Source organism: Ptychodera flava, chromosome 11 (genome assembly GCF_041260155.1).
Source record: "Ptychodera flava strain L36383 chromosome 11, AS_Pfla_20210202, whole genome shotgun sequence".
Lineage (NCBI taxonomy): Eukaryota > Metazoa > Hemichordata > Enteropneusta > Ptychoderidae > Ptychodera > Ptychodera flava.
The window spans coordinates 33,227,753-33,252,192 of record NC_091938.1 but is presented as its reverse complement, the minus strand read 5'-3'; the positions used below and the strand labels follow the sequence as shown (position 1 = coordinate 33,252,192).

General features: G+C 36.5%; 1 protein-coding gene across 1 annotated transcript; it reads left to right on the top strand.

The window, feature by feature from the left end:
* Positions 1-1,449: 1,449 nt before the first annotated feature.
* Positions 1,450-5,242, top strand: LOC139143124 (uncharacterized). The gene is made up of 4 exons (XM_070713275.1): positions 1,450-1,938; positions 2,443-2,661; positions 3,277-3,467; positions 4,275-5,242. Exons 1-4 carry the CDS (start codon positions 1,555-1,557, stop codon positions 4,462-4,464), a joined length of 984 nt encoding a protein of 327 aa, XP_070569376.1. The 5' UTR covers positions 1,450-1,554; the 3' UTR covers positions 4,465-5,242.
* The last annotated feature ends 19,198 nt before the right edge of the window (positions 5,243-24,440 follow it).

Sequence of the window (24,440 nt, the reverse complement as noted above, 5' to 3'; positions counted from 1 at the left end):
GAAGGTATTTTACATATAATTACCTCCCTAGATCTCCTCCCTCAGTATGGCCAGTGTGCAAATACGCACTCTAGTTTGTCATTATTACGTTTATATCACAAAAAAAGCACGAGTAACAATGTATGTTGTGCGGTCTACAAATGTACCGGTGACGTAAATGCCGCGTTGGACACTTTAATCATGATTGCCGGCTATCAGAACTCGCTTCCGCATTCCGTTGAATGTGATACGGAGTTTTCATGCACATTGACTAGAAATGATCCTGTTGTGTGCACTCATTGGCAAACTCACTGCAACACGCTTATCCGAGTCATTTCAGGAATTCGCTTCATACTGTGATAACTTACGGAGTTAAGCCCTATGACATTGCTTTCATTGCCACTTTTCATCGCATTTTGTCTTCTTTTCAACTGCCTGCTCGCAAATTGTTGTCGACGTGTAGGCCAAGGTCATTTTGGCCATAGTTTACCACACGCCCCCCCGCGATCCGATCCGGCCATACAACGTACTTCCAATCACATGAGGTAAATCCCACCGCTACTCTAGCTCTGATATATGGACGAGCTCCACCACTTGAACGTTCGCCGCCTAATCCCGTTTGGTATACATTGAACGATCACTGGTCGTTTCGACACTACCAGTAAGTCGTGTCGGCCTCTCAATTGCATACCCGAGACGTTTCGGCATCCGTTTTTCGTTTTGTTTTTTTTCTCCCCAAACTAAATAGTGATTGACTGATAAGCTAATGGGTGACGTTTGCATTTTGACCTTTAAAATAAACGTGCGTTTTGATTGTTGTGTGAATTTTGCCGTGCCGTTTCGGGAATGGATCATTTTTGTCAGCGACTGTTGCTATCGATAAACTTGTGTCACAGATGTGAAAATACTAAGATAATTTTCTTCTTACCGTTTGTTACCGTATTCCCACATATATAAAAGCATATGTCAAGTCCCTTGACTTCACTTGGGCAAAAAATTGAGAAGCCGAAACGACCTGTTACCGGCGAGGATCATGACGATTTCGGCCTGACAAACACTTTCATTGACAGTTTAGTTCTAGCATAGACAGGAGAGGGGGGAGACTGTCTATGGTTCCAGCCAGCAATTGTCTTTCATTTCACATTCGTCATTTAATTTCTCCGATTTTGGCATCGCTTCTCCCGTCCATAATTCCCCACAAAGAGTTACCCATTCGGAACTTACTTTTACATTGTCGATATTCGTGTCACGTACATTTTCGCCCTAAGTTTGTAATTGTATGCCAGCATTGGCGGCTATATTTTAATTTCAGACCCCCTTGGAGACATTTGTTTCACAAACCATTGCTCATAATGTGGTCATAATTCTGTATCTGAATGCATTTACTGAAACTACCCCATTTAAAAGTGCGGTTACCAATCACTACTTAGTATACAATAATATTTATTTTTTTATATGATCTTTCAATCACAGAGTCTTATTTCTGCCTTCTTTCAGGATGCTGTCTGTAAGTGACTATGAAAAAAAGACAATAATCGCTATTACAAAGAACCACTGCAAGTGACTTTATATTATATGTCTGGACAATTAACATGTTTCGACAAAAAAAACAACAAGCAGTCCACTTACCGACGAGCTGTGGTAGCAGACACCACAGCTGCCATAGAGATGTTCGTGTGGTCCACACGCAGGGACCACATCCAGCTGCTGGAGGCAAGTGTAGGGAAACGCATTGACATCACACAGATATTCAAAAGACAGGTTGGCATTTCAATCAACAACAGCTCATCAATTTCCAGCAGTGGACTTTCTGAGGGTTTGCCATCGGAAGTGTCAAATAAGGCACATCAACTCAAGTCATACATCAACAGATGTGCTCCAACATCAGACACATCAACACTTCAAGATGCATTGGCTGATTCCACCAAATACCACAACATAGTTGGCAAGATTATCAAGGTAATTGCATCAACTTCATATATAGAACCTTGGCAACAACACATGGTTGCAAATCTTCTGAATGTGGTAATGTTTTCCACCTAAATTTTAATGCAAATGTTTTAGTCATTTTAGGAATTATGCCACAGGTTTTCCTCAAAATTTGAGATCTGAATAGATATTGTCAAGATCCATAGGAATTGTCAGCAGTACCTTTTATATAGATTACGGAAAATGACTTTAGCATTCAGAGGGTTTTTATACAAACCACCTTTATTTTTACTTGCCCATTGCTTCTCACAACCTTGCCTGCCTGTATTTGATTATGCATAAATGAACAAGTCAACAAAATGATCTATAGTATTATATGCTATGCCCAGAACGCACAAGTACAATTGTTTATCTGTCCCGAAACGAGATTCAATCCAAGTGACACTTTGCTCGCCCTTGTATCCATTTCAAGCTGTGTGGACCTCATTTCATGTCTACTAGTATTAAACCCTACTCTTCCAATTTTGTTGCTAGATACACAGTACCAAGACCACTCCCACACGGAAGCATGGGAACACTAATCGCAAGAGTGTGATCATCACTGACCAATCTGGACCCCACACACTAACTTTATGGGGTTCCCTATGCAACAGCTCATCAATAGGACTCAATAACATCATCCTGGTTCAGCATGTGATCAAATCATACCAGTTCCCACGGCGATTTGTAACTCAACCAAACTCTGCTATTTCAGTGAGTATCTCTCCATCATTGCTTAGTGTTATATTAGGTTTCAAACTTATTTCCTCATTCTGGTTGTATCAGAGGTCCATGAAGATACATCTTCTTGGCAACAATTCAGTTCCGTTAAAGGAGGATGTAGGATTTAAGATGAAGCACTACAATACGGATCATATGATAAAATTAATGTATGCGACTGTCTCACAAGCCCCACTTTTGAATATCACTATATTCCCTTACTGCACACGTGATGCATGAATTCAGTTGAAAGTTTTCCCCTGACAATCTAAACAGATGCTTATTAGGACAGGTATGCTTTTGAATAATTGTGTTTTTTAGACTTACTTTTACAATGCTGCATCAAAACTTGGTTACAGTTTACTTAAACATTGTGTACCTACTGTAAATAAATATTGAAACATATGCACATGCTTCATGCACTTCAAGATCATTTGCATGCTGAAAACATTTGTGAACTTATTGAGTTTCTTTCTTCACATATCTTAAAAAGATTGTCTATACACTCCTACAAGTTTGACTTAATTAGCACATACTTTCAACTTTTTTGTATAAATGCCAACTTTCCTGTTTTATTCATATTTCTTCCATTCTTAATTTGCAATACAGATGGCAACAGAGGAAACACCAGGTAAACACAACTTTTTTGTCCCTGACCACATCAACCTGGACAATGTGTCAGACGACTCTGACGCAGACACCTTCACAACTGGAACAGTAGTGGGACTATCATCCATCATAAAAACCAACAGATGCCCAAATTCGTCGTGCCAGGGTGACATCAGTGTCAATACAAAAAGGTAAGCTGCAAGTACCATATTCTTCTGATTAACAGCCATGCCTATGTATAAGCCACTTGTGCTTTCTCCAGGTTACTGCTCGACGACTATCCTGCTAAGAGACTACTTTGAAATAATGGTTCTACTCCAGAATAAAAAGGACGCGATGCGTTCTACAGAGCTCAGTACACCCAAATAATCACGTGATTCCGGTACAAACAAGCCCACATGTGTACTAACGCGTATTGAAATACGCGTACGTCTAAGCGCGTTTGCGCACATGGCTTTGTTTGTACCGTGGTCGATTCGAATTCCGGGTTTGGCCTATTTACCCTAAGTTGAGGATGAAAATGACAGACTCTGTTGATTGGCATTTCAGCTTCAAATATTTCATACACATTATTCCTCACAGACGCTTTGAAACTCACTAGATTTGTTCACATAAACTGCAGTAACCAACCCAATGTAATGTTTTCAACTGTGACATTTAATGTTCTATTTCCTTTGTAACATTACCAATTTTGAAAATGGCAAGAAATCATAATGACCATTAAATTTGAATTTACTTGACCAAGGTTTCACAAAGGATAGTCTCCTAATGCAGTAAACCCATCTCCCTTCTAAGGGCAGAGTTCAAAGACAATAGAAAGGTATTTTGAGGTCAAGAGTTCCAGCCAGTGGGGCTTTATGAACACACAGTTTCCTGTTCTAGAACAACAATTGCCATATGCACAATGCCATTGTCAGTTAAATATTTTGAAGTTATTCATTTCACTTGGTCACCATTTTAATTTTTCACTCATGACATTTTATACTCTCTATTTACAGGTGTTGCCTCTGCAATGACAAATTCAAGCCCTATTGCAAACCAGGCTGCAATATCACACTCAAAATCAACGACAATGACAACACTGAACAATATCGTCTTTATTCCAAGCTCGCCCTGCAGTTACTATTAGCCAGTGGTCCATTGATATTCACACTAACACTGACATACAGCTTTATGAAAAAATGTTAGAAAAGTTAGAGGAACCCCAGCCTTTGAAATTCCAAGCAAACCATAAAAAAGTCATCACTGCTCTCTCGTTTAAATAATTTGACAGGTCAGTCAGTCCATTGCAATAGTTCGTTATGCCAACATTACTCCTCACTACTACCAAATATGTTCTATTGCATTTCCTTTCTTATTATCTGTATCCTTTCAAATATGATGATCCATGTCATTATGATTTCCCGACATCAACCCCTAATTATTACTCATGCCTCCAGCGAGATTGCTCTATTTTCATTTCCTTTTTTGTTATCTGCATTTCTTTCAAATGTTTACTTTTTACATTGAAGTCTACTATCATGTTATTATATTCAGAAGTTAACTTGAACTTTTAGCTTTTTGTTTGTTTGTTTGTTTGTTTTTTTCCATATTGAGTAGCAAAGACCGCAAAAGAGTCAGGCTGTCAAGTCAATATTCCTTGGTTGGTCAGCCTTCAATTTATTTGTTCCAAATTTCTAGGTCTATCTCTGTGACTGTTTTGTTTATTTGCATTTCCTTTTTTGTTATCTGCATTTCTTTCAAATGTTTACTTTTTACATTGAAGTCTACTATCATGTTATTATATTCAGAAGTTCACTTGAACTTTTAGCTTTTTGTTTGTTTGTTTGTTTGTTTTTTTCCATATTGAGTAGCAAAGACCGCAAAAGAGTCAGGCTGTCAAGTCAATATTCCTTGGTTGGTCAGCCTTCAATTTATTTGTTCCAAATTTCTAGGTCTATTTCTGTGACTGTTTGTTTATTTGCATTTCCTTTTTGTTATCTGCATTTCTTTCAAATGTTTACTTTTTACATTGAAGTCTACTATCATGTTATTATATTCAGAAGTTCACTTGAACTTTTAGCTTTTTGTTTGTTTGTTTGTTTTTTTCCATATTGAGTAGCAAAGACCGCAAAAGAGTCAGGCTGTCAAGTCAATATTCCTTGGTTGGTCAGCCTTCAATTTATTTGTTCCAAATTTCTAGGTCTATTTCTGTGACTGTTTTGTTTATTTGCATTTCCTTTTTTTGTTATCTGCATTTCTTTCAAATGTTCACTTTTTACATTGATGTGTATTATCATTTTCTTATATTAAGCTGCTCACTTTCTTGAACTTTAGTTATTTATTGTCAATAAAACAATGTTAACTTGATTTAACATCACCGGTCTCTATTTCTTCTGTTACACCAACCATGTTTAAGTTCAGCTACCACAGATGCAAAGTATTTCTTACAGGTAAACATGCAGCAGCGTCCAGCATCTGCCAACTTTTCACATTCAAAACAGCTTCTTATAATGACCATGAGATTCCTTCAGTATTTGATGTACAGGTCCCTACAGATGAAATCTGTGACATTTCTATCATTTGTGATACCGTTTGTCTTTTGGAAACCGATTTCACTACTTTAAGCCAAAAACCTTTAACCTCAAGGGACAAAGTCACCCATTCTTCATAAATTTTGTTTGATGCAAGATACTTTTTATTGTTTGACATGTTGAAAGATTATGAGCATGCATATATTGGACCCCCGTGTTAGACACAACAAATGAAACCATTGACATTAAATTCATTTTCGCAATGGCTTCATTTATCGTGTCTACAACTAAGTTCAAATGTATGCATGGTCACCCATTCATTGACCTTTCAACATGTCAAACAATGAAAATACTGTATCTTGTATCAAACACAATTTTATATAAAATGGCCCACTCCGACCCTTTAACAATTAGTCAGACAACTTCTGTTCACCAATTGGATACAGGTTCCAAGGGATGACTTTGTATATATTAATCCCATTGTGATGGACCATGCCAATTTTTTCGTGGTTTTGGCCAATTTAAGGATATCCTCACAAAATTCATAAAAGTGTATAAGGTTCATCTAAGGTACTCGCACACAAATTGCTGATAACACAGCCTCGATATTTGGTATTGAAGTAGATCCCGACATTTGCCTTTTGGGTCAAAATTTTTGGTTCCAGATTTGTTTTTAGCTCACATGTGTTTATACCAATGTGAGTTTATCGTATAAGCGGAAGTCGACGGCGTCTGTATGTATGTATGTATGTATGTATGTATAGTATATATGTATGTATGTACGTACAGTATGTCCGTCAACATCAAAAACACGCAAACCGCTGCACATTTCAGCTTGGTATTTGTGTGTGGATGCATCCTGGGCTATAGATGGGATTTTGTTCAATGAAGTCTGCATTGCCAAAATTATGCAAATAAGCTTACAAAATCTGAACATGGCCAAGAATTAATATCTCGAGATCTGCTGTTTTGATTGCTTTGAAAATTTGTGTGCAAGTACCTTAGGTGAACCTTATACATTTTTATGAATATTGTGAAGATATCCTTAATTTTGTATTTTTGCTGAATTTTTTGGTGATTTTTCTCATTTTCAGTAAGAATTCTTCTTCTCTGAAACTACCAACCCAATCGCTCTCAAATTTGGGTTGGATCTTTGCGAAGTGTTACGCTTCTAATTTGTCCAAATTATGACAAAATTGGGAAAATTACTATTTTGGAGCAATTTCGTCATTTTTGGTCAAAAAATCTTAAACAGTATTTTCTTTTTAAAACCCCTGGACATTTTAAAAACCTGCAGTCACACGTATTAGCTCAATTATTTTCATTACTGCACAACGCTATATCAGTTGCTGTTTTCATCCACATGTATGATTGTTTATTTTATATTAAGGCTGATGGCTAGGAAATTCTAGACTGCAACACAGTTCTCTCCTGAGTATTGTTGCTAGTCTAAGCATATGCTATCTAATATTACTTATTTATGTCTTCAAGTCTATAGTAGCTACAGGGACATTGGCCTATGTTTTATTTTTCCTACAATCATGGCTGGAACTGGCAAATCCAAATCACTCTACTGGATGCTCACGTTATGAAAGTAGTGTCTAATATCAACTCTTGGAATTATTGTTTGAAAAGCAAACAAAAGCAAAATTAAGTTTATTCCATCCATTTTGACATATTTAAGATCAGCTTGTGTTAAACTCTGTATTACAGATATCACCACTTTCATATCCGGCCTTCCCAAGTTGTTCATCTTCATGTGAAAAAAGAAGTCAACAAATATGATGTCAATGCTCTTGCTGTTTTTATGCCACCACTATGTGAGATAGCACCTTCTCTTAATGATCATGTAACAAGAGACAAGCATCCTATCCAAACTGTTCGCAGTATAGCGGGAAAACAAGTGGCCAGAGAGCTTGCTAACTTGTGTGAGGCCCTGAGATAACTCATGAATGGATGAAGCTAATGCAACAATTTTGCCAGGTTTAACTTAATTTATGGTAAACAAGACACCTTCTGGGACATTTTACCACATTGTTTGATACCTGTTTAACACTAATGTGACATACAATTATTTTCTTTTGTATGGTTTATTTCAGCCATTGCCAAGGAGATGTTGGACCCAGCAGTGTGCCTCCTGCAAACCAGAAATTTAAGAAAGGAGTTAACCATGATAGACAGGGTGGTGGGGCAGTTTTATCGTGTGAATATTATGTGGAAATTGCAATTGACAAGAACCAGTGGTCCAAGACAGTCATCATTGGTGCCTTTCAAAAGATGGAAGGAATGAGAAACTACACCGTTGAATGAATATAAAAATCACACACAAACACAGCATTTAGAAATGTTAAATAGTGAATATTTTATTTCTGTTTACTTATGTTACAAAAAACAACAACTAAGATTCGTTGGAAGGTATAATTAAAGCATTCTGAAACTTTCTGTATTACTGTATGTACTGATAAAGTTTGAAAAAGTATATTTCAAGTGTAGCTCGTGTTCTCTAGTGTTTTCAACGTTGAAAAAAACTTACATTTTTCATAAATATATCATTTATAAAACAAAGTTTTCAAACATATAGCTTTTATGAGGCATAAGTTATTAAGTGAAGTGTAATGTACAACTGTTTTAATTAATTTTTTGTAAAATATAAATCTACTGTTGAGATATAAAATGTGTGTGAATGTGTCTGTATGTGATTTGAAACAAGTGCTATTTCAAGCTTGACTTGGCATAGAGACATTCATTACCACCAGCTATTCCCCACCCTTCTTCATTTCAGTTTGCTGTTAAGGTATCAACAAATGCCTTCACTTCTTTGTTTCTACTTTTCAATTCTGTATTGACATTTTATATTACATACCTGGTCAACAATTCTGGTGCTTTGTCTTGTTTTAACATTACATGTTTCCTGATAAATCTTTTATTTTCTATTTGACCTATTTTGGAAATAATTTCAATGCACCTATCCTCAGAATCATATTGTGTGTCTTGAAAGATGGGAAGCTAAAATGGTTAAAAATCTTAAACTCAGAGAATACTGGATCTGACTTTATATTTTTTATGGTGGTAATTTTGAACTCTTTTTTTTTCTAATCAAAAAAATACCGTACCTTGGAAGTTGAGATCACTGTACTTCACACCCTTCACCCTTTTGGGGCGCTTTGGAGATCTTTAAATCAGTGACCTTGTCAAGTTTTAATATTTTGGAAGAAAACTCTCATCAGTCTTCTCAGAATGCAATTTCTTGAAAACAAGACCCTCCTTGCTTCCGTTGTCAGAAAAGGCGTGGCAGGAATGATCATAATTTTCCCCTGAAGAATGAAGCTTTGCCAGGACTCGCACAGGACAAGCACAAGAAACGTGGCTTTCCTGGTGTCAAGCATACATCAAACTCATGTTCAAGTACTTCTATACCTGATTTGCTATAGTGACGCAATTCGGCATCTAATGATTTTCTTTGTCACGTTTTTCTTTTGTGAACACTACAGTTAACACACTTTTCCTCCATGGCCACAGGGAAAGTGAAAGGCAAAGGATGATGGGATTTTGCATGTTGATAGCGTCTGATTGACAGTAAAGAATGCTAGACAGAGACAGACACTACAAATAAATCAATTAATCAATTAACTTTATTACAAGTATACAATATCATGTGTAAAATCAAATGTCAGAAGCCTTGAAAATGTAAGTTTACCGGTAGTCTATAATTTTTCTTTCACAATACAACTAATTACAGAATATTTGATCAATTTACATAACTACCTGAGAAATACCTGAGAATACTGTTTAAAACCTCTGATTAATGCTGAAATAAGCTAATGAATATCCCTGTTAGAGTGGTTTAATCTTTACAAGAAAAATTCAAAATCTCTTCACCATCTATACTTTTACAATGTTTTATAAGCATCTATACTTGTACAATATTTTTAGCTTTTAGCACAAAGGGTTGCTCATCTGGTATTGTGTATATTAATGATTTCATGTAGACTTGCTCCAAGTCTGTGGGCTAGAATAAATTCAGGGAATGAACTTCAGCAGACTATCACGCTAAGTGCTACAATGATGCTTAGATCGCGGGGTGAACGCCTTGGCTCGCCATAAACTCCTGCTGAAAAAAGCCAGGCGACTGAGGGGGAGGGGCAGTCTAGGTTGAATGTTATTGTGGATGTGGTGCATAACCATTGATATGACTAGATGTTTAACTAGAAACTGGAAATTTGGTCCTCTACTTGACCTTCGTGTTTGATCATTGAACTGAGCTTGAAAAACTGGTCATTGTGAGTGTGACTCATTTGATGTACCTATACATTATCAATAGACACAAGTCAATGTTGTGACCCTTAAAGTTTATTCGATAAAATCAGAATATTGTTCTTCGAAATGACATTCATTGGTGTATATCGGTATATGTACATAAGACAGTGTTGATGTAACACCAAATATATTAATTAATTTGAAGTCAACTATACACATATTGTAACTTTGAAAATCACATTTTTCAATGTGTTTTATTTATGCTTTATCAAAATTCTAGCACAAGTACAGCAAAAAATACATGTAAAAGTTCACCTTAAATACTGTGAACAATATTACAGAGTACTGCAAGTACATTTAAAATGGCAAATGGAACAGGGAATTATGCACAATAAGCAGTTAACATCATGGCTTATGTAGATTTTTCTATCATTATATGGATAAAATATTGTGTTCACCAGAGAAGTGTTTCAATGAAAACCAGGATTATGGTTAAACACAAACTCCTAACAATAGAACTTTACTACCTTGTCAATGATAAATAACAGCCCTTATTCCTAAACAAGAATACTGGGTATAACTGCCTTGCTTATCAATATGGAACTCTACAAATTTGTCCTATGTACATGCCGTTGGCATTTAATTGGAGTTGTGCAACCCAATCATTCACCATTTCATTCCTGATATCATAATTTAAGGATCACATTCCAACCTATTTGGCATCCTATACAAGAACAGTCTACTTGGAGAATTAGAAAACCGAATTGAAATGCATTTCTCTTGTATAGAATTGACACAAATCACAAATTGTGTATTCTTGTCTTCTCTGGCAATTTAAATGTGACAAACTATCAGGGAACAGCTAGCTGTGTCAGAGAAATTTCAGGTGAAAATCACTGTCATTCCAATGTCTACTTTGATGAGAAGCCATAGAGAAACAGAAAATGCTGCTTACATGTTTTCAAATAATGGTACAAAAACCAATCATATAAGAAAGTCAGTTATTTAAGTCATTAGAGTAAATGCATATGCAAAAGCTTTCTATTGACTCCAAGGAGCCAGATTAAGAAATGGCCATATTGACAGAAATATACTCATTTAAAGAACAGAGTGCTGCCATTTTGCCAGTTTTAAGCTATTGTATAAACTGTGTACATATGTCGAAATCATCAATCAGTGAGGCAAAAAGAATACAGTCAAAGTTAGAGCCCGATTGGCATTCATAAATATTGTAACTTTTTGAGCTTAATTACAACATGGAAATTGAAAAGTCACTTGAAATCTGCTCTCTTGATTCCATGAACTACATGGATAGTACCAACTCTTTAGCAAATTGTTTTTATCTGCATCTTTGGAATATGCACTCATGTGGTAAATTGAAGGGGCACACTGATTTAGTATCACATGTTAAAGGAGAATTTCATCAAGGCTGCATTGCATGTTCATAGGGCTTTATATCAACATGTATTTTGAATCATTTGGGAAAAGCGCAAAGCTTGGTGCTTTCATCACATGATATGGGAGGGACCATCCTCCGATGGATATGGCATTGCTATTCATGTTCACAACAAGCTGTTTGTATATGCAAAACTATTGTTTATGCTATGCAAATATGTACAGCATGGTGTGAACGGGAGTGAGATGATGCCTAACGGAAGATGGTCCTTGCCATATCACATCATGAAAGTGTCCAGCTTGGTGCTTTTTTCACATGATTCAAAATACATTAAGTTGATGAAGCCACAGCAACTTCCACTACTATTTTTGTCTGTTTTTCTGAAAAATGGCATGGGTTATGAATGGCAAAAATAGACTTTCAGAATAAGCCTCCCAAAAGCTAGAATATGTGAAAAAATCAGCCTTTTTGAACTTCGTCTTTAACAGAATTTGTGTCAAAAATATTGCCTCACTTTTATGATATATTTTTGGCATACAGTGCCCACATTTGATCCTTAAGGTTAATGGGCTGACTGATGGTAGTTGCTTTTGCTGGCAAAGGATTATTTACAGAGAATTATTGTCTAAATATGTTATTAAGACCATTTTAATCTTTTCTTTTGTCCTGTTTTGAGTGATTTCTTTTCAAACCTACTTGATTTGTATTTTTATGTGTATGTGTGTTCTTCTTATTGTTTCATTTGTTGGGGAAAGTCCGTCTGCTTAGCAAATGTAATGTATTTATAGATACCTTTCAATGGGAGACGGCACTTGCACGTGCAAAACAGGACTACCAAAATTACTGAGGTTGCTGATACGTATTGTATTTACTCCAGAAGAACTTTCCAACAGTGTTGGTCTGGGCATTAGAAAAACTGCTGACACATCAAAAATATTGGATAAAACAAAAGTGCAATGTCTGAATGGTAAGAGTCATCTTTCAAACACAATAAAATCAAGGCATCTATTATGCATCCCTGAGAGACTGCACCAATTTTATCACAGGGAACGTGATGTCAAATAAAAAGTAGCACATGCTTATATAACTTTTATTTTACAAAATTACTAACTTGAACTAAGTCTTCCTAAAATTCCTTATGTAACTATTATTTACAATAGCCTGATAACACTTCTCACTGGAGAAAATATTTGTAGCCTACACTTTAATTGTTGCTTTCGGTCTTTGTCTCCACTCTGTATAAAGCCTCGAGGTCCACTTTAAGTGCCGTAGCATAAAAAACAGTTTATTTGAAAGTGAATGGTCTCCAGAAGAGATGATGATGTCACTGGCGTCACTTTGAAAGTCAATGAGTCCAAATGTTCCTCTCATGATTGGCCAATGATTAAATGGGTGTTGCTCATAAACTAATCGTTCTCTGGTTAGTTTATGAGCAACACCCATTTAATCATTGGCCAATTCATGAAACGAACATTTTGACTGATTGACTTTCAAACGGACGCCATTGACATCGTCTCTCCTAGAGACCATTCACTTTCAAATAAACTGTTGTTTATGCTACATCGCTACAAATGGACATCAGGCTTGACGGAGTGGGGACGAAGGTTGAAAGCGACGAATAGAGTCTAGGCCAAAGACATTTCCTCACCAGTATTCCACTCTGATGGCACAAAAGTCAACACAGGTATAACCTTTACTATACAAGTCATCATTGATGACACAGTCCCCGCTTGTCTATGTTGTTATTATCTTTGGTGTCTAGAAAGCTGTGGAATTACATTCAGTGTTCTCCACTGCTCAGAAATCGCCATGGGCGGCTAATTTACATAACAATACATTTACATATTCTTTTGTTGTGATAATGTATTCTTTTGTTGGGCTATTAACATATGAATAGATTTCTCCAAAAATACAGGGATGGCCCACCCCTCTAAATCCCCTCATGGAGAACCTTGCATTGATGCAATTGGCGTCAGGCCTGTGAGTTGCAAATTTATATTATCTGAGCAACTGTCCATAAATGACGCAGTTTTTTTGGTCCTCATGGTCATGTAATTTTCATGAGACTGTCTGACACGCGGTTCAGTGAGAGCATTGAGTGTGTATATTGAAATGATATGATTTAAAATTTGAACACAATCTGATGATGTCTCATGGGGTTTTAGATGATGTGGTAGAAAATGCTACGGTAATTCAGGAGATGTTGGTGGATTGAGCGATCATTTGTATTGACAGCAGTGTGGGAGTGAAGTTCAATGTGTAACAGGCAAAAATGGCAAGAGGGGGAGATGGATTTAACACAATTAAATTTATTAACAAGCAGTATAAATATGTAAGAAACAACAACAGTTTAAACTCAAACAAATCCTGTTCGGATAAGGAAGGTTGGAACAACATTGTGTACACATGTTGCAATGAAAAAAAGCGACCTAGCGGCCGATATAGCTCCGCTGTGTTTATGTAGAGAAAACTATTTTTCACACATGTTGATGAAGAAGGTGGAAATCTTTGATAGCTCAATGCAGTGGCCCAGAAAAAAATGGCTAAAATAAGCTGCAAAAATATACAAGTAAACTATTTATGAACCTTTAACACGTTGACCTCATGTATAGATATTTATATTTATATATATATTATATATACTCTTTCATTGTTGTTTTTACAAACCTTTATTGTACTTTATGATCAAGATCCCAACTGGGATACGATTTCAATAAAGGCTTACTTTACTTTACTTTACAACTGAAGATTTCAGCATACTTTGAATGTATCACATAGGATCATCCCTAAGAACATGTCAACCAAAGCTATCTGATGAGTAATTTTTGAGAATAATTTTTTTGACCAAAAATGGCAACAATTGCCCCCAAAATAAAAATTGCAGATTTCATCATAATTTCAAAAGATCAAATTTAGTTCACCATAAAACCTGTTTACCAAATTTCAAAGCTGTTCGACAAGTACTTTTTAAGAAACGCATTTTTTGACCAAAAATGGGGAAAATTGCCTGAAAAATTCAAAATTGCAGATTTCATCATTATTTCAATAAATATCATTTAGTTCATCAGAAATTCAATATATTACTTAGCTCATCTTTAGAAACCTGTATACCAAATTTCAAAGCTATCAGACCAGTACTTTTTGAGAAACACATGTTTTGACCAAAATGGCAAAAATTGCCGCAAAATTACAAAATTTCAGATTTCATCATAATTTCAATAACTAAAATTTAGTTCATCTGTAGAAACCTGTACACCAAATTTCAAAGTTATTAGAAGAGTAGTTTTGGAAATACACATTTTTGACCAAAAATGGCAAAAAGTTGCCCCAAAAATACAAAATTAAAGATTTCATCAGAAATTCAATATATATTACTTAACTCATCTGTAGAAATCTGTATACCAAATTTCGAAGCTATCAGACCAGTACTTTTGAGAAAGACATGTTTTGACCAAAAATGGCATAAATTGCCTTAAAAGTGCAAATTTGCATATTTCTGCACAATTTGAACAAATCTGAAATAGATCATCCTTAGGGACCTATGTACCAAATATCAAAGCTATCTGACCAGTAGTTTTGAAAAGAAGATTTTTAAAGATTTTTTTACCAAAAATGACAAAAATTGCCTTAAAAATACAAATATGCAAATTTCACCACATTTGAACAAATCTGACTGAAGTCACCCTAAGCAAACTGCATATCAAATTTCAAAGCAATCGGACAAGCGATTTCAGAGAAGAAGATTTATTTTACCAAAAACACCAAAAAATGCCCAAAAATACAAATTTGCAAATTTCACCACAATTTGAACAAACTGAAGTGAGGTCACCTCAAGTGAACTGCATATAAAATTTCACAGCAATTGGACTTGCGGTTTCAGAGGAGAAGGCAATTGTTGACGGACAGACGACGGAAAATCAACCAATTTGATAAGCTCCGCGTCGCTGACAGCGGAGCTAAAAAGCTAAACAAGTATCTAGACTAGTAGAATGAAAGGAAAGTCAGTTGTCATTGGAAATTTTGAATGTTGATATACAGATGTAATGAGATGGATGGACATGTTTAAAGGGAAACGTTACGCAGCATTTATGTGTTCATTAAAGAAAAATCTATGAAAACTGGTGTAGAATCTGTCTTTGTTGTTCAGTTTCACCATTAGAAAACCTGTGATTATCAGTGGAAGTGATGTAAGAGCCTAGCTGTGCACTCACATTTGTAGGGTTCCCCACAGTGAGTAGCTTGGATGGCGAACATCAAGGAATGTTATGACTGGTTGACATTGTTCATCGTGATTTTTCATTGTTTGCTTTTTGCCAATGTCTGTTTGAACGGATGCAGCAGAAGTAGATGGTAAATGTGGAAGAGCTGTTGCAGAGGATGGCGGTGTGATCAATGTTATGTCTGTACCCTGGAAAGTGGCCTGGACAGATGTTGGTAATATCATGCTGTCGTCATGGCAGTGGCTGGCTGAAAACTTAGTCATGCTCAGTGATGATTTTGGTATGGGAGAGTTGAACATATTGTGTTCTGACATTGGAGAAAGGATCACATGTGGCTGTATAACAATATTGTAATGGAAAAAACAGCTAATAACTATATAGACTAGTGGAATGAAATGAAAGTCAGTTGTCATTTGAAATATTGAATGTTGATATATCAGATGACAGATCAGACGAATACGGACGTGCTAAGCCAATCGATATCGATGGTGGACATCTGGGAATCTTATAACAGCTTGGCAGTGTTGAGAGTGATCTTTCATTTTTTGGTTTTTTTGCCTTTGGCTGTTTGAACTGATTAAGCAGAAGTAGATGTTTGATCTGGAAGAGCTGTTGCAGAGGACGGCGGTATGATCGATATTATGTCTGTACCTGGATGGTGGCCTGGACTGATGTTGGTAATATCAGACTGTTGATGACAGTGGCTTGGAGTTGATGGCTGAAAAGTTCATCGTCCTCAGTGATGAGTAAACTATATGGAGATTATATGTTTATGGATTGGATTGTGAACGGGACAAGGTATATACTGTAAAACCAGTCTTTCAGCTGGCTTGCTTTTTCAGTTAATTTAGCGAGAGTAACATGTTCGCTAATTTAAGATGCTGGTAACCACGGTGATGGGAGCAGTACATGATTATGTGGGGCATGAAGTCTGTTTTTATGAGGAGTGTATGTGTGTTTTGTTTGTTGATTGGACATGATGTATTGGAGAGTGTGATGTTTGGAGTAGTCATAATAGATGCAGTTGATGCCTAACTGATGGGGTTGTGTATGTAGATTGTGGTGGCAATGTATTGTAATGTGTACGTCTGTGGTTTGTAAGTACTATGGCATTGTTTACATATAGTAAATGGCTGGTGTGGTTATGGTGGTACAACGACATTGGCTATGAATACAGTTGGGTTGGAGATGGATTGTGTGTAATGCAAGTATCACCTGTAGCTGTGATATTGTGCATGTGAAGGTATTTTTGAATAGAAACTTACTATTAGTTGAGAGGAAGGTGTGGAGTTGAGACTGGTGTATGTTTTGGTGGTGGTTTGATATTGGTCCACTTCAAAGGTGACAGCTCGAACCATATCATCCAGTTTGACAGGGGTGTTTTCAGCGTGAGCATTCCAAAGCTTTGTCTCAATGGTGTGGTCATGGTCATCTGTAAGGACCAATTTACGTCTTTTATAGTACTATCTGATTGGACATCACCAACCTGCGTGGATGAAGTGGTAAGGTTAGTGACTGGTATTGGCGGTAGTGTGGATGAGTGTGGGGTGTGAGGTGTTGGGTCAAAAGTGTTGAATCAATTGTTATCTGTGGATGTGGCTTGGCAAGTGTGACAAGTTGGGAAATGAGTGGATGTCTTGGTTGGTATGTTGTGGCATCTTATATGGTGTTAAGACAGATGCATTGAAGCTACCTCAGAAATGGGTGTGAATGTGAGCCTGGCCTTAAAGAGCATGTGTGAATTGAGTAATGTGGTTGTGAAATGGCTGAAATTTGTGACGGTGTGATGGAGCAAATTTGGGTCGGCTTATAGATTAAATCGTGGTCAAAGTTGGTCTGAACACGTTTGAGGCATTTCAGTGGTGGAATATATGTACAGGAATGAAAACCACAACCGAATGGTTCAATCATAATGCTTTGTTATGAGTTTATAATTTGTTAGTGTACGTAGAGTTGTAGTTGTGCGTCCCACTTGTGGAATTTGTGTTGCACTTACAAAATGGTTACATAAAATAATGATCGGTTTTTGTAGCAAGGGTTTTTGAGCAGTTGGTCTGAAGTTGGTGTGTGTGGACACACACAGACTGACGTTATAAATATTGATATTTGTACAGCAGAAATAGTAGATGTAGGTGGTATTGGTTTGGTCTAATGTGAATGTGTTATTACAGTGGTTAAAGTGGGATATGTATTGAGATTGATGACAATATGTTTCTTATAGCAGATGCACATGCGGTGAACCTGGACTGTTCCCGGTGTATTGTTGTGGTGTTGAAATATCAATGGTGTAATACACATGGAGTGAAATCTGCTTTGGTATTTTAGCTGTCTGAAATGCTTCTTCTATAGGGCTGATTGTTATGTAATCACTTTTTGTGTTTTGTTTTGGCTGATTTGAGAGTGCTATCGTTGGCTTTCTCAGTTGTGGTGTTTATTGCTGTATGTGTAGTCTTGGTCTGAACGTCTCACAAGTGTGCACATGGAGTTTGGAGATGGGAGTTAAAGTTCCAAGACAACAAATTGACCATTTTAAACTCACAATTCTCTAGTGTTTAATAAGCTCAGAACCCCTGTAAATTGTAGATTTTCGGAAGCCTAGATATAGGGAACATTTTGGTTACCATAGTTTCACCATTGTTTCCATAACTATCACGTGACAGGTAATTCGCATAACCTTTCAAAATCGGTTTTCCCTATGTTTTGTTTCAATGCTTTGAGATATGAGGCTGAAATTCGTGTGAGTGCATGCTGTCCTACGGGTCTTCAAAAGTGTGTCTCGTTTTTATGCCAGAAAATTTCCAGAGCAGTGAATTTCACCATAGTTGATTTCTTTAAAAATTGTGCTCCAAAAAAACTAAGCAAGATATAAAAAATCTGAAAAGTCCGAAATTACCTTTTAGTGATGGTGGTCAGGCTGACTACCATTTTCAAAAGTTGGTAGTCAACAGAAGATTCTTGGTAGTCAGAATATTTTACGCAGAAAAATAGTTGAAAAACCTTGGAATTTAGCCCTATGAAATTGACTGACTGACTGTAACTTGTTCCGTATAACATACATAGTGAGGTACATACAAATACATGCATGTTATTGGTATAAATATGTTTGTTAACTTGAAACTCTATATGTTATGTTCAATAAAACAAATGTGTGATTAAAATGTAAGTTTTAGAACACATGGTGAAATATCATCGATCAATCGCGTGAAGGTGTAAACGTCACCGTGAAACAATACTCGTTCGTACTGATATTAACGTCAAACGATCGCGACATTCGAGACAAGCGTACGACCTTGCGGTTTTGAAAAGTTTCATTCGCTGTCACTTTCTTCGTTCCGGCGACCGTAAGGTGTGATATTGGGGCAACGCCTACATATGACCACCACGAAACCATCGGTTAGGCCGCGTTCAAAAAAAGTGGTGAGGGGGGGGGTGGGGGGGGGCTGGAGGAATTCAAGGGGGGGATTCGAAAATTTTTGGGGTAGTCGAGGGGGGGGGACTTGAAAGTTTTGCTCTGCCTATAGGGGCCGGGGGGGGGACCTAAAAATATTTTGACTCCCAACATTTGGATGTTCTCCAATGGTTCTAATGTTAGTAATAATTAAACAAAATCTAGAACCGTTTTGTCATATTTTATGTCTTTAATCTCGAAAAAAGTCTAAAAATGTATGAATGCCATTAAATTTTCATAGAACAAGTTGGCCTTGTAATGGGGCAGGAGCTACAACTGTTGATAATTTTTCAATATTTCTATGCAATGTATCAAACACAGTTTCTTGGCGTCTCCTACAGCATGCTGCTGAAAAAGACAATGTTCAGTTTGTCAACAAAGCCGTTTGTCTAAATATTGGTGATAATTGAATGATGCAAATGCATGGTACACGTAGGCTGTGTAGGCAAGATGAATACTGGATAGCTGGGCAAGAACACAATTGTTTAAACTGAACAAAATATTGTCAAAATAAAAAGTTAATACAACTACTGCCCTGCTACTACATACTGGCAGTGAAAGTGATACATGTAGCTCTGACTCTGATGTAGTTTAAGAAGAGTTTCGGTCATAGTACACTCAATCGACAGTGAAACATACATCTACTTGTACACAGGATTCAGCCAGAGAGCAACACATAGAAGACTAGGGAACTAACAGTTACCATGGATTTTTGAATTCTGGCATATGAGAACAATCAAATATTAGAGAAAAAAGATGGGGTCACCATCCTTGATCTTATACAAATGTACGATGAAAAGTCCGTTTTTCTAAAATCACTTAAAATCAATATATAAAACCATTCATTTCAAGTTCATGCAGTGAATGAAATTTTCACATCTCATTGTACCGATAACACAAAAGTACAACTTTGAACAGTAAAGACTCTAATTTAAATGGAAAAATGTGTGACTAAATGGAATCTTTTATTTGTTATCAAATTTGCCATTATTACACCCAAAATTTCTGAGATCAAAAAATAATATAATGGAATATTTTAACCTTCCAGTATTGTCAATTTTGTAAAACATTTCATAAGTGGCATCTAAGTTGCATATGTCTTGTACTTTTGAAAAAAAAATTGGGTAGGTCACTGTGCTCATTTTTTCACAATTTGGTTAAACGTAGCTAGGAATACACAATTTTCATACTCTCTCATGATTGTCATTTTGTGTGCTTTTCAGCTGGTGCCATTGAATTGGCCAGAGTTGGATAAACTCAAGTCGGATTAGACTGAGAAATCCAAAAAGTTCACTGATGCATTTAAAAATGAATCAATTTAAGAACTTGCCCTAGGTATATGGCTCTACAACCTGCTGATAAGAGGTAGTGTTGAACATTTGCGTGCAGAACCACACATTACATGTTTTTTTTTACTCTGCGTGCATTCCTAATAAATAAGCGGCTATATGGTAATTTGGGGGGGGGACTTGAAAATTTTTGAGGGTATTGAGGGGGGGACTTGAAAATTTTTGAGGGTATTGAGGGGGGGATCTGAAAAAAAATAAGATTTCAATCGCGATTCCTCCAGCCCCCCCCCCCCCCCCCCCTCACCATTTTTTTTGAACGCGGCCTTAATCGCACGCCCAGGGTCGAAGTCTTCCACACAGGGACCATCAAGAGAAATTCTGATTAGGGGTGGACCATTTGATATCCTGGGGGGGGGGAGGGCTTGGAAGATTGGTGGAGAGCCATTATTTTTTTTCCCACCTGCTTCACCATGAATTATTTTTTTTCTACAGGGCATATGCTGGCAACTTTTTTTTTCACTTCCTTCTTCGAGATATATTTTTTTTTTACCAAATTTCGGTGCAATGTTTGTTTGCTTGGTTTTCACACCCAGTAACAAGATGCTGTTCTATCGCACACAGACTATATTCAAGAAACTAAATAAAGATATGTAAATACATGTACATTTGTGATTCACTTTACAAAATATCAGTTTATAGATCTTTATATATTTATATATTATAACATGGGTAACACACTGAAAATACAAATTAAACAACCTGATTACTGAGTTCTACATTAAGGTAATATGCACCTCGAAAGTGAAAGACTTAAACTTTTGCTCTAACTTTCCTCAAGGGATCTTTCAATCATTCTCTTTCAAAATCAAGAATAAAAAAGGGGGTCACCGTGCAAATTTTGGTACTAGAGAAACAAATTACCCAAGATTTACCGATATTAGAAATTCAAAATGGCCGCCATCCCAGTGTTAACTCTATGGAGAAAAATAAAAAGTTTCGAATTTCGAAAAACTAAGCCGGTGAAAAGTTTTCTTTCGCCAAGAGCTTTAAAATGAACCCCCACATGTGGTATATCAGAAGAGAATTGTAAAAGTTTGAGAGTCCAAATGTCTGTCCCCGAGGTGCGTTCTACCTTAAGCATTAACAAACTTACAGTGAAAACTTTTCTGAGAACATCACTGGTGTCATCAGAAGAGATGATGGTATCCTACATATATTTGTAAAATCTTGTACATTTATGGCATTTACTTGTGCTTGAAAAAAATATGTCATTGTCTGACAAGTGTCCTGGTTTGAGTGATATTAGCAAGTTGAACAGTCCACTTGACTGACTTAGTCCACTTGACCCAGTTAATGGCAGGCTGTCTCTCTTCTTGTGGATTTTGACAATTTTCAGCTATGGGCGCTCAGAGAGAAGAAACTGAGAACAAATATCTTGGTTCAAGTTGTTCCAGAAGAAGAATTCGATGAGTGTAAATCAGTTGTTGAGGCAACAACAGGGAAGCAACTGAGTAAATACAACTGTGAGAAAAATGCGTACCTTCAAATAAAGAGTATAAAGAAACGATATGCTAAAGTGTACAGTTTGACAGAAGAAGATAATCTGTACAAAGGACAAGTAGACATGTATCAGGAAATGTTTTCTGAAATAGAAAAGGTGCATGAAATGTTAAGAACCATGAAAGAACCAATGTTTTGTTCAACTTCCATTATGATTCAGTATAAACTTAACTTGACCTAAAGCTGATTAAGTTTAATAATTTGATATTAGTAATTTGTTACTTGTGTTCTTGTGTAATTACGTACTATTTAATCATTACCAAACAAACTACTACCACCTTAAACTAACTTCTTTATCATCTACTAAACTAACCACCACAACCTTAAACTTTATCATCTACTTAACTACAACTACTATACTACTACTACTACTACTACTAACTCTATAGCATAGTATACTAAGTACTATGCATCACCCTACTTAACTAACTTTATCATCTACTAAACTAACTACTAATACTAACATCTATTAACTTTATAGCATACTACACACTAGCAGCACCAGCATCTAGCTAGCTAGCAACATGACATGTCGCACATGTCAGTCTCCATCACACCTTCACCGCAGCTAGCATGAAGGCTGAAATTAAAAGAATAATATTACAAAAAATACAATAACAACGATGAAATAAAGTGTGATAATGATAGCAGTGAAACAAGTACGTAGCTGTTGTGACGAGACTTGGTAAATAAAAGACATGACTATTTCAGTTAACATCTAATTCCAGGAAATTTCTAATACATACAATTCTAAATATGCCATAAATGGTGCTAAGTGATATAACTATGATCGTACGACCATAAATTCTGCGATTTTGCCAACTTCAGCCTGCACGAGATTGTGCGTGAATATGCGAGATTTGAAAAAATTCGATCACGCACATGTACTTTTTCCCCCACGCAAAATATTAGAAATACGACTGTGTTGATAACCAAACGTGCACACGATTTAATATCAATTAAAAACTGATCTTCACGATGGCATTTGTACAATTTTGATTCAAGTATGAAAGAAACATGAAAAACTCACCCAAAAATTGGCAATTTTCCGGCGCCGCTCCGGAAAATCCAGTCGCGCAATGGCGCACTCCGGATATGCTATAGTCTACAGCATGCCTTTACACGTTCAACTGCATTTTGATTCAAGCTGTCTGATTGGTCAATTTTCTAATATGACCTTATAGCTAGCCACTCAAAATTATGCTTTTAACCGACGCCCAATTTGAAACCATCACGTGATCTCAGTAAAGACATTGACCAATAGGCGCGCGGCAGCTGCAGAATGCGGAAGTAACGTTTAATTTCCATCTCCACGTACGCGCAAACGGCTGTGTAAACCTCGCAATCCGTCAATTTTTCGGTAGTTTTTGAGTGGTAAGTTGTATTCGAAGGCAATTATTGATAAGATCTTGAAGTTTAATCAAGCGGTTTAGCATTTCCATCCGTTTTTTGATATATTTTCTTGAAGTTTATGTCAAAATTACACAGCATTATTGAAACGAGGGACCCATATCTCATGATATTAGAACGGTACCCTTGGCGTCTGCTACACATCCGGGCACTCTCCGTACACAGCGTGGCAAAATTTCCCAGAGTGCATTGTGCATACGTAGCTGTATTTTTAAAAAATACCGTCAAGGACAGTGTGCTCACATTCGGTTTGAATTGGTCCATTCAAGAAATATTTAAACCAGAAAAACAAGAATGACAAAAGCAAATAAGGTCTCCAACTTAGGTACTGGAGGTCACCTTTAGGAACATGCACATCAACTTCTATAGCAATGGGAGAAGCAGATCCTAAATACATAAGCAAATGTCAGCAACAAAAACCAGAGAAGGCTTGATAAAAAAAGAAAAGGTGGGAGTGGGCAAAAATGCACAAGGGATCTGGTAAAAAAGTAATGCTGCATCATCGATCTTCTAAACCCTACCCCCTCCTGAATATCAAATGTTCCACCCCTTGGTATTACATAAGACCAAATGACAGGAAGTACATTTACAACCTTGGAGATTTTTTAATTAATGCCATGAGTGTTATCATTCTAATGTAAACAGCACTTAAGTTAGTTACAGATAGTGAAATGCCTTCCACTGTGGGCGGTGATTACAACATCTGGAATTATCCTGGATCCAAATTTCTCATCAGTTCTTGTATGTCTTACATAGAAATGTTGCAAAAATTAGTCCAAAATGAAAAAAATCACCTCAGCTTTATTTTCTGGATCAAATTTTCCTACAAATTGGTACCAAATATGACAAAATTATGTTCACAGCCTTCAAAATTGTCTAACAACATATCCTTGGTTGGTGTAGGTCATTTAAGGTCACAAACTGAGAAAAGTGTCTAAAATATACAAATTTTGGAGTTTCCCAACACTTTGAGCAGAAAATTTATCTAATAACATCTTTCGGGACTTTATACCAAATTACAAAGCTATCAAACAAGGGACTTTATACCAAATTACAAAGCTATCAAACAAG

Bases quoted from the DNA above. Each gene is read 5' to 3' on its own strand.
- LOC139143124 (XM_070713275.1), top strand. From the start codon at position 1,555: ATGTCTGGACAATTAACATGTTTCGACAAAAAAAACAACAAGCAGTCC. The intron at 2,662-3,276 runs GTGAGTATCTCT...TTTGCAATACAG, and splicing joins AACCAAACTCTGCTATTTCA to ATGGCAACAGAGGAAACACC. The intron at 3,468-4,274 runs GTAAGCTGCAAG...CTCTATTTACAG, and splicing joins ATCAGTGTCAATACAAAAAG to GTGTTGCCTCTGCAATGACA.